Below are 12,264 nucleotides of genomic sequence, written 5' to 3'. Positions count from 1 at the left end.
CTTTTTAGCTCGCCTGAGCCGAAGCCTCAATTTTTGTGAGCTTTTCTGATCGAAATTTGCCTTGTGTCTCCCGTCGTTGTTCGTTATAAACTTTTCTCATTTTCATATTCTGAAGAACCACTCAGCCAATTTCCATTTTCAATAAACTTGTCATAAAGTATCCTCGGGTAAAGGAGACTAAAGTTTGGGCCACGTCTTCTTCCAATAGAGGATAATAACGTATTCGTGAAGAATTACTGGCATTATGTGGAATCATCCTGAAGTAGTGCAGATTCACATTTGTTAAAAAATTAACCTCCAGGGGTAGGGTGGGTCCACAGTGGGAGCTCAAAGTTTTACATAGAAATATATAGGAAACATCTTCAAAAATCTCAAGAACATGCAGCAAAGTCATTGTTAATCGTGTTTATAAGAAAGCATCGTAAGGTACAGTGTAGCTGAGTCAAGTTTGTTTTAATCATGACCCGCCCCCTACCCCCTAATAAAACGACAATTCTACGATATATTTTCTTTGTTTGTTGGTTGGTTTGCATAAGGACTGCATTGTAATTAAACTAAGACTAATTTATGAAAGAAGACAAATAAAAATATCCTTGAACCAGGGAAGTATATAGCTGCAGAACTATTTCTCCGAAAAAAAATATATTGACAGGCCGGAGAGCCACAGTGCCATCCATCGTAAAAACTGTATATTTTTGCGCACAAAAAGTTGCGCTTAGTTCTGGATTAATTCTTCAAAATTCTTACCCCAATCGCAAAAAAGATAGACTAAGAATAATCCTTACTCCTCTATCATTTAGTACTCTCTTGGTTGACATCTGCATGAAGCGCTTCGGAAAGAATTATCAAGAGTGCAAACCAAAATGGCAGTATAAATTGATAAATAGACAAAATTTTCGACGATCTCAATTTCAGGGCCAGAAGGGCTATTTACAAGTATAAGGGATGTTTCGCTTGTAGAAACAGTAAAAAAAATATGTTAGAAACACATGGTTAGTAATATTTTGAGATGACAGTTTAAAAACATGGAGAAATAAATCGAGATCGAAACATACACTTTTTTGTGCGCAATAAATATACAGATTTTTAATGGGTGGCATTGCAGCTCTCCGGTTTAAATTGTCAATATTTTTTTTTCCCGGAGAGCTACAGTTCTGCAGCTAGGGTTTATATTAAGACGGGATGAGTCCTGTCCACATTCATTCACTATAAAGAGATTTAGGTAGAACAAAGTAGCATTAGATTGTGTGCATATCATATTGCATTAATTCAAACAAATTTTCGGGCCTTTCCGAGAAGTGGAAAAAACATCGAGATGTTCCGAGTTTTTCCGAGATTGTCCGAAAAGCCCAAGAAGATGAGTTTGACAAGATGTCTCTTCGTTGTAGTTTGAAGTACTGTTAATCCAGGATTCCTCTGACTCTAACCCTTGCTTTTATATCATGACTTGTGCCCCCGCACAATTCATAATATAAAAGCGGAGGTTAGAGTCAGAGGAATCTCGGATTAAGGTACTGTGAGCACTTAGCTCACTAAATGATACCCTGCCTCCCATAGTATGGTATACGTAGCTCTCTGAAAAATATACATTGACAGACTGGAAGAGCTATGTACAGTGCAACCAACTGAAGAAAAAAACTGAATGCTAGTATTTATTGCGCACAAAAAAAGTGTGCATTTCTCGATTAATTTCTCAGCGTTTTCAAGACTGTCATCTCAGAATATTACTAACGTTGTGTTCCTAACATATTCTTGTACTGTTTCTACAACAAAACATTCCGTATAACTGTTGTTAATTGCGTCCCATTGGCCCTGAAATTGAAAATCATCGAAAATTTATTTAAATACTGCCATTTGGGTTTGCAAGATAATCCGGTCCAGTGTGCTTATTGCAGATGTCAACTACACGAGCACTTGACAGAGGAGGAAGTAATTTTTTTGACAAGCTTTTTTTGCAACTGAGGTAAGAATTTGGAGGAAATAATCCAGAACCAGGCGCAACTTTTTGGGCGCAATATATATTGTTTCAATGGGTGGCACTGTACCTCACCGGTCCGTCAATATTTTTCGGGGAGCTACAGTTCTGCAGCTATAAGAGAAGTTGCTGATTTAGAGATGGATACGCGTAAGCGTAACAGTCCCCAAAAGCAAAACATGGACTTTGTCATTATAATCATATGGGATGCGCATTTTTTATACCGTATCATTTGGTGTGCTTAGTGCTCACAGTACCATGGTTTAAAAGGTCTAGCGCCTGTGGTACATATACAGTATATCTGAAAATGTCACATTTCTGTATTCAGCGGTTTATTTTTAATTTTAGGTGTTGTACTCAGACAAGTCTAGATTTAAGAAAAACACAACATACAGCGGGATTATCCTGAAATCATGCGCCTTTGGTCATTACTAAAGAACAGGGGTATAATTGTCTCTGTATATGATTATACTGTACAAAGAGAGTTAACTCCTAAAGAGAGTTTAGTGTACGAGACCACAGGCATCAAACTCGCTTGAATTGTTGACCTCCTATAGTATACTGAGTATCTTTAATATATACTCGGGTCACAAATTCAAGGCAGTTTGATGCCTGTGGTACAGATGACCTTGGTGAATATTTTCCTCAACTATATACTGCATTGATTTATTATCCAAGATGTTTAAACCCATATATACGTGTCTGCTATTCCAAAACTGCTCATCTTCGAAATTTCTCCAGGAACAATATGATAAAATCCTAATTAAAAAAATTAAATAAATAAAAAAAATGAGTGATAATACTTGTATTAAATCAATTTGGAAAGGCTGAAAAATATATTAATTCAGTTTACTCGGTCGTACATTTACAGAGAAAAATAAGTTGAATCTAAATTGATGTAAGCTATCTTTGAATTAATTAAAAGGATGTACTGTCGTTTTTTTTTTTTTAAATGATCAGCCAGGGAAATATTTTTCCCGAAAAACGTATGACTTAAGCCCAGGCCGAAAAAAGAGGGAAAAAGAAGATGTAATGCCCGAACTCGGGGAGGGGGGTTGGTTTCGAAATCTTTTACCTCCAAAATTCCAAATTTACTACTATATGACTATATTGCAACAAAAAGTGCATGGGGAGGGGATGGGCAATGTAATGGCCTTTCAATAAACATTTTTAATAGTATAAATTAAGATGTTATACATGTAGGTCTACATGTACATATAAGTTTGGGGGAAAAAGGCAGGTTCCCTGTTGCAACATATGCCTCTTACGATTCATCAAAAGTACCTTTTATGATTATTCTTTCGGGGAATAATAATTGTACTTCTCGAACATGTGGAAAATATACTGTATTTTCCTTTTACAGCGATTTTATATTTTTTCATGATGCATAAAATATATCATTGGTTCAGGACAATAATTCGCCAAAATATTAATTTGGATGCTGCAGGCCTATCTTTATGTAAGTTTCTTTCGAGTTTATAATTTTATAAGCAAAATCATGGAGAGATAACTCCTGCCTACTAACTTGCAAGCGGTACCACCAGATCCGCCACAAGTACACCTATTATATCATTGGATTATTTTTTTCTCGAACCATGTAGTTCAATGACCTGGACATGGCTTTTAAAATCTTACTCTAATTTTTTCAGCTAGAAATTCGACAGCAATGAATAAAATATAAATACGAAGATAGTTTTACTTAGGGTACTGAATGCTTTGTTTACATCACGATTGTAGAAAGGGAACGAGGTTTACAATCACGATCTATTCATAACATTCACGGATGACAGAAACTGCGCGCGCAGATCCGTTGCTATAATGGGTTCATCGATTCTTATTAATATTCATGAAGTTACCTTATAAGGACGTGACAATCGGAAAATTGACCAATCAGATTACGCCATCAAACGTAAACACTGTTGCGTCGATTATTTTAGAGTCGTCAGCTGAGAGAGGAAAACAGAGGAATAATACAACGAAATATTCACTGAAAATTATCGAATTTTGAAACTAAGTTTGATTAGTTTTGCTGAAAGACGTCTAAATACTGTTAATACGTGAGTATGACCACCATTTATCGCCATTATCATTGTAAATTTTAGTCTTCAAGTTTGACAGCTGCATCGATTTGACCTTCATAATGGCTGCCAGTTTGTTTTGTACATACGCTGTTATAAAATCGGTGCAATGATAAAAATGCAAGCATTTTCTTGAATCAGTTGTATGCGTAGAATAAACAAAAGTGCTTTGTTTTACCGGATAACATCAGTGGTATGCATTTTCCTGTTTTAAACAGGTCAGTCGTTGACGCGTTCTTTGTCCAGATTCGGGCGGATCCTCTTTTTGTTGAGTTGTGCTTGTTGAATCTTGATCGATCAAATTAACTTACTCCGTCCTTTGTAAATACGGAACATGTTTATCCTTTATATGATGCATAGACCTGGAAATTGGAAAATTTAATTGAAATAGCTAAGTAGTTTCTTGGTGAAAATGATGTCTGCCCGTGGATTTACATTTGCAAAATCAGTTAGCAACGCTCTGATCAATATATTGATTTCTCGGAGTATATTGGTTTATGGTTGAGAGTTTCTATAATCATCATGTAAAATGTTCTGTTAAAATAATTGGAAACTGTGCAATAAAAATTCTGTTTCAGCTTTCCAATTCCTGGCTATATAGCTATTTTTAGATGCATAAATGGCTGATGCAGCATTTCTGTGTATTTTTAGATAGGTCTTACGTTACATGTATCATGTATATAAATTAACCAACCAATGAGATTCTTTAAGATGCATGTTTTAAATAATTTTGATAAATATACAATAAAGATATATCTTTATTTTTTTATTAAAAGAAAATGATTCTTAATTTATTTTAAATATCTATATTAAAACTGAAATTTTTAACCTCAAATTGAGTGCCTTCCTTTATTTTTCCACAAAAAAAAAAGTTTTTCAAAAATCCATACTGTATATTCTTCAGTTTGAGTTTCTTTAAAGTAAAAAGTAAATACATGTACAGACTGTGGACAAAAGTATCGGAACGATTTACGTTAGTGTATTTATTGATGCACATGTTCGCGTTATTTATAGCTGGCATTTTCGGTGTAGATACGATTTGATGCTACACCTTGGGTATTTAGGTTGATGACTACTTCCTGTTTACATTCACTACGTCATTATTTATCGTCTGCAATCTAAAAGTAAGTAAAATCCACAGGCACCTGACGTTACTTATTTTTCTTTTAATAAAAAAAATATACACATACCGAATAATAAACAAGGTATCCATCGAAACCCGCCATCTTGGATTTTCGAAGTAGGTCATCACTTGTATTTTCGTCTGAAACTCCGTCAAATAAATTCCCTGCAACCATATTCTTTCTGTAGCCAGTCTTTCGAGGTCTAAACTTATGGACACTGCAGCCAGGAAGGCGCATTACACTTGCAAATATTGAAAATCCCTCGTCAAACTCGACCTACTGCTTCAACATTCCGAGAAATCGCCAAAAGGGGGCCGGAAGTTTACATACGACTTCAAATTCTTAGGGAAAGCCCTTTTTTGATTGGTCAATATATTTGTGTGATTTATTTTTAAAAAAACCGGCGGAAGTTAGTACTTATTCCAAAAACAATATTTCAGACAATAATACAACGTAATATACATGTAAGAACATTCTTTTTATTTCTCTCAAAATAATTTTGATATATCTTGATTAATAAAGCGATTATATTTTGTAAATGTCGGAGATCGGCCTGATCATGCTAGCTGATCAATGAACATTTTCGAGACAAATTGAGTTGGTTGTAAGGCCCTACTTACATGCACTAAATATAATTAATAACACTGTCATTATTGATGCCCTGATTGAGCGCTATCCGTGCAGAAGATTGACTTTATAAGTATGTACGCACGTGTGTGAGAGGGGGGGGGGGTCCACACTAAAATTATCCCAGGGAATGTTGAGATCTGCAATTTTATGTATTGCAATAAAGTAGTGACATGGCGACATTTTTATTTTTTTCTTGGTGACAGATTATACATATACATGTTGCATAGGCTTATATTTGATTTCATTACATATCCTTTTTTCAGTGTGATCCTTCTCCTTTTTCAATTAAGCATATGCCATGTATATATGTATACATATATATAACTGGATGGTTTGCAGTCTATTGTTTTTTGAAAACGATTCAATTAACTCTAGATGATTTGTTATTGATTTTTTTAAGCCCCCCCCCCTCTTTTATTCAAAATTGTTTCGAACGCAACGACCTGTATAGATTAATATAGTATATTTTACAGGTATATTTATAAGAAGTGTTTTATTTTTCCCATTTTGCATTTTTTTCATTTCTATAATCGAAATATTCATTAAAATTTCAAAGTAATTATGACACCCCGCTTTAGATCCACCACAAAACTGACAAATACGGAATTCCCATTAGCATATTGATGTAAACTTCCGGCCCCCTTTTGGCGATTTCTCGGAATGTTGAAGCAGTAGGTCGAGTCTGACGAGGGATTTTCAATATTTGCAAGTGTAATGCGCCTTCCTGGCTGCAGTGTCCGTAAGTTTAGACCTCGAAAGACTGGCTACAGAAAGAATATGGTTGCAGGGAATTTATTTGACGGAGTTTCAGACGAAAATACAAGTGATGACCTACTTCGAAAATCCAAGATGGCGGGTTTCGATGGGTACCTTGTTTATTATTCGGTATGTGTATATTTTTTATATTAAAAGAAAAATAAGTAACGTCAGGTGCCTGTGGTAAAATCTGTCCCCAAAAATCATGGCTGAGAATCGTCATTATGCATCGGATGGTCTTAAAAAATCCGTTGTTTTATTAGTTCAAAATGGAAATTCTTTTCAAAAAGTTGCAGATATGCTTAAAATGTCTAAAACAACTGTGCATCGAATTTATAAAAATTTTTGTGAACGAGGAACTGTAAAAACTGCCCCGAAAACAGGTAGGAAAAAAAGTTTGAGCGATCGTGACGGGAGAAAAATTTTGCGAGAAGTAAAAACTAACAGGAAAACTCCGCTGGCTGATTTGACGGAAACATTCAACAACAATGAAAACAGAAATGTGTCTAAAAAGACAGTGTGGCGATTTTTGAAGAATCAAAAATATCATCGCTGTGTCTGTAAGAAAAAAATAAGGATTTCCCCTGTAAACAGACAGCGGAGAGTAGCATGGTGTCGTGCGAAATCAACATGGACAGACGAAGACTGGAAAAAGGTAATTTTTTCAGACGAGAGTCAAGTTGTTATTGGCAGTGACAATAAAGTTTACATCTGGAGAAAAAGTGACGAAGCATTTAGACCAGAGTGCATTTCACCAATTATTATAAAAAACAAGAAACTTTCCGTGATGGTTTGGGGTTGCATAACCTATCATGGCGTCGGGACATTAACACGTGTGGAGGGAAACATAAATTCAGATAAATATATTCAAATTATAGATGACAATCTATGGCCAGTGATAGCAAGACACTTTCCGGACAATAATTATATTTTTCAAGATGATAATGCACCAGTTCATCGGTCTAGGGCAACGAAAGCTTTCATGGAAAACAGCCATATCAATACAATGGAGTGGCCAGCGCAGAGCCCCGTATTAACATCATAGAAAATTTATGGTTAAAGATTAAAAGAAAAATAGAACAATCCATGCAGGAAATAACTTCTGTGGAACAATTATATGATAAAATATTTTCAATTTGGACTCGGTTTGATTGCGTAACAATTCAAAATTTATATCGATCTCTCCCCACAAGAATCGACGCGGTACGTAGGGCCAAAGGATACATCACAAAATATTAAGGTAAGTTTTAAAAAATAACCTTTGTTTTAATCAGAGAAATGCAAAATTGTTTCTTCTTTCAAAAATTGTAATTTATATTTATTAGCTTTTACGTAATACGGCTATTTTAAGCATCGAATCAAACGCGAGTATTTTCCAAATATAAAACGACGACGTAAATCGTTCCGATACTTTTGTCCACAGTCTGTAGTTATATATCCTCAAATATTTATGAAATGTCAAAGTCTAACGTATACATGCATGACTAGTCATGTAATTCCTTCTAAACAAATTTTCCATATTGCATCATTACCCGCAATACTCTGTTTTACCTTGAAAAGTAAACTTATGAGGCCATCAGGGCATTTAAAGTTACTTGCCGGGTGTCAGTTGGTTAAGCTCAGGGAGCACCACAGGACATTTTAATGCCAAACAACCAAAATAGGTATTGTTTTCTTCCTATTGAGTGAAAAAATATAACAATAGACCTCTAATTGAGAAGTCAACAATATAGGTATTGTTATTTCATTTTAGCATATATACGTACAATAATCTGTATTAGCCTTATGAAGAAGAGGTGTTTTTAGGAAAATTCATGTATATTCTTTGGAGTCAAACAGTTTTTCCCATTAGATACTGTATATTTTAGTAAAATTTGCACCACATTGTGTAATAGGGAGTGAAATCATTTCTCCAGTACATGTATGACTACATTACATACTGTATTGCACAGTCAGGCATGTTACCTAATGATTCATGGTTGACTGAATTCTTACCCCTGTTTATGACAGCATAGGTATTAAACCAGGTAGTTGTATTATGCAATTGTACATGTGATCAAAACTGAAATACAAAATTACTTGATAAAATTCACTCTAGCATGTTAACTTTTAATACTTTTAATGGACTTTAATGAAAGTTAATTTATCAGGTCAAGTTTCATGTTTTTTTATTTGTTTTATATACTTGTTATCATTAAATTTACAAATTAATTCAATTGAATTCAATTTAAAGAAAATGATATGAATTAATTGTTTGAATTTTACTCATTGATATTTAAATATTTGAACTGACAACTGATTTTATTGCATTGGTATTTTACAGAGAATCACAGAATTAAAGAATTACTGCTTAGATCAAGACAAGAACACCCTCCACTAGCAACCGAGATATATATATACAAGATCAACCTTCACTAAACACTGAGATACCTAGACACAACCACGTCACCACTAACAACTGAAGCAGCTAGATCCACCCCTTGTGCCAATATGTTCAGCAGTGTGGCCAACTATTTGTTTGGATCCTCCCAGCCTGAAGAGGAACCTGTTAAAGAGATGGAGCTGGAGACAGCCCCCGCCAAAGATGATGACTGGCTAATTGTCAATGTACAAGGTATAAACAAATGGAACTGTAGGAGTTAATTCCCTTTAACACATTCATTTTCCAATGCATGTTCAATTAATATGAAGAAGATAACCTTATTACTGCAAAATCTATCATAATTTCTATATAAATTTATTTTTTTCTATAAATCAGATAAAGCATACTGTTTAAGTAATTTATTGTGGTCTTAATGTTTGCATGCTTTTTGTGATGGTGTCCCATCATTGGTTATAATGATCCGCACACCTTATATTAATTGTGTACTTATTTTGACTGGTTCTTTGGCCAATGTTTTTCATAAATACCAACATAAAATGATTCTAAATATAATGTACATAGATTTTAACACTTATCAATATAACTAATTCAGGGTTGCATGTGCAATCAGAAAAAAATATTGAATATATAATGAAATAAGTACACATATAGTATATTTGCACAAACTTTAGCAAACTAGCTGACCGGGCCCTCATAGTTTCATGGTGCTGTAGAGCATGTCATATCTTTTGATATAGCTTAGCATTTGACTAAGTCTGTATACTATATTTCCTGGGTGTTGTAATTTTGCATAAAAAAGTAAAAAAAAAAACAAACAAACAAACAAACAAAACAAAAAACAACATATCAACATGATAACATATATAATTTTTAATTAAATAAAAAAAATCAAAGTTTTTCAACATGTAAAATTAAAAGAATAATTTGAAAAGAAAATCGATAAAATCTCCAGGTGTTATTTTGAGAGCAAAATCTACAGTACATGTATATTAAAAGATAACGTGTCAAGAAATTGTGCTTCAGAAAAAAAAATAAAATAAATTTTTTTGGCTTGATCTAACTTCCTGAAATAGACCCTAGTAAAACTGCAAAGTAGAATTTCTCCTTGCAGATAAGACTACGTGTGTCACTGTACCATCAATAGGTCGTGTGTATGGGCATTCCCCCTATAATAGTGACAGCGACACTGGTGTGGGCCATGGCACGCCCAGCTCGTCTGGCGCCTCCACGCCTAACTCCAGGTTCTTTCTGCGCATGCATGAAAGTTGGATTTTAACCCCACCTCCTTGTTTTACTGCAGGCGGCCCTTCATCGCAGGTTCCCATGTCAGAGATGGAGAACCTTCTCATAGAACACCCCAGTATGTCTGTGTACAATAGTCACTGTTCCAGAGGCAGTTCAGGCGAGGACAGCAATCTCTCCGAGTCTTCCAATGATAATTTCAGCAATGTTGTGGCCAAACGAGGCCTCCGTCCAAGAAACAGTAAAGGACAAGTTGTCCGACAGGCTCCCAGGCGGCCTAACGCAGTGGCAGCTCGCTGTGGAATTCTTGCTCAAGCCGAGGCCTATAGGTCTGCTCAGCGGGTCAAACAGTACAAGGAAACTCGTAACCTCTCCAATGGCAGCTTAGATAGACACAACAAGAATATGATTCGTAATGGCAAGAAATACAGTCAGAAAAACAGAATCCAAACCCCATCAGCACGCACCTTCAACAACAAGCAGATGAAGCACTGAACATTTTGCCAAATATAGTCCCTTACACCTCTGATTTTAAATATATCTTTGTCATTTATTTATATCCTTTTCCAGATTTTGTTTTAGTTTAGGTGAATTGGGTAAAATTATGCTTGAAACTGATTTAAGTAAAATTTCCATATTCATATTTCTGCACATTTTAATTGTGTCAAAGACAAGCATTAAATTTTATCACCTGTTGTGTTGTATGTAGATTGTGGTATACTATAAAAATCATTCCACTGTTACTTGGAATGTAAAAAAAGAATTGTTAGATAATGTTTTAAGTTAGATGTCCAAAAAAAAAAGTTTGTTGTTATGCCTTGTATATATAATGTTATCAATAGTGAAAGACTAACATGTGTAAAATACCTCATATTTTGATATGATAACATGGTAATTGCTTTTCTTGCAAACATTTATTGGTGCATGAGTTTTTAATAATCCATTGTTTTGTTGGGAAATTACAAAAAAACTCTTTTAAAAGTATTTATCCACCGAATGTTTATAAACTTACTTTTAAAATAATAGCTACAAATGTTTTTCTTGTATTTGATCTTATACATGTTTATATATATATGAATAGAAATGACCTTTTCTTTTCAATTTTTAAGTAAATTTTAGCAATTGTTACCAGTTTCAAGTCTGTAAAATGTAAATAGTTACGTAACATTTTATTCCATCAGCATTTTATGTGCAATACCTGAGTTAATTTACCCATAGTAACAGAACTACTATTGTAAATACCGGTTACACACTGTTAATGGTTGCCTATTTACCTGGTAATATGTTAATGTTTCTAAGATCTCAGCTCATACAATGTATTTAGTGGTCCCTTAAAAATCTGATTACCATCACTATCTATCTATGCAATGTGTTTTAGGACCATCTATCTTATGGAACTGAAGAGCCTTTTTTGAAAGAACTTCGTTTAATAATTGTTTTACTATCCTTTATAATGGTGCATGCTTGAAAATGAAATTCCTTACTCAGGTGAAAAAGAATGCAGTGTGAATGAAAAACCAAAGATAAACAGAATTATGAATGAGCTGCATAAACGTTTGCAGAAGAATAGCAACAAATAAGTAAAGTGGTATCTGAATTTTAGAATATGTTATTTTAAAAGGGAGAGAGAGGATATCTAGTTAAGCAAGCAGTGGATTTTTTTTTGTTACTGCCATATTACAAGAGTTGGATTGAGGAAGTTTCTTCACTAAGTCTTTATTTGGTTTGTTAATTTTCAAATTCCTAATTAAAAAAAAAAGACACCATTGTTATTCATTATCATAATAATCATCATATTTAATATGTTAAAATATAACACACATCCTGCTATTATGCATTGGTATCTGATGTTTAAATTATTTTACAACTGTTGATTTATTAAAGAGTTTTTCTTTTGGTATGATTAGAATCTCGAATTTTTATCAATTTCTTCTAAAGTTGTATTGTGGATTTAAATGTGAAATGAATAGACTAAATGTGAGATGATGTAATATTCGTTATTTATTTTGTGCATTTTATTGCGATATTAAAACTTGCATTTTTAAAAAGCTGTCTTCATTGTCATTTGTTCACTAA

The 12,264-nt window shown here is 34.0% G+C and overlaps 2 protein-coding genes across 2 annotated transcripts in view; both read left to right on the top strand.

Moving 5' to 3' along the window:
- The window catches only part of LOC134236909 (protein SCO1 homolog, mitochondrial-like), a 176,459-nt gene that overhangs the window by 147,001 nt on the left and 17,194 nt on the right, over positions 1–12,264 (top strand). The window lies entirely within an intron of this gene.
- LOC134236901 (tumor protein p53-inducible nuclear protein 2-like) lies at positions 3,874–12,236 on the top strand. Its single transcript, XM_062719061.1, has 3 exons — positions 3,874–4,032; positions 8,887–9,177; positions 10,058–12,236. The coding sequence occupies exons 2-3, from the start codon at positions 9,054–9,056 to the stop codon at positions 10,681–10,683; spliced, it is 750 nt and encodes a 249-aa protein (XP_062575045.1). The 5' UTR covers positions 3,874–4,032; positions 8,887–9,053; the 3' UTR covers positions 10,684–12,236.

This window comes from Saccostrea cucullata, unplaced genomic scaffold (assembly GCF_032062105.1).
Source record: "Saccostrea cucullata isolate Sc308-1 unplaced genomic scaffold, CSIRO_AGI_Scuc_v1 ctg34, whole genome shotgun sequence".
NCBI lineage: Eukaryota > Metazoa > Mollusca > Bivalvia > Ostreida > Ostreidae > Saccostrea > Saccostrea cuccullata.
This window is presented reverse-complemented; position numbering and strand designations above follow the sequence as displayed.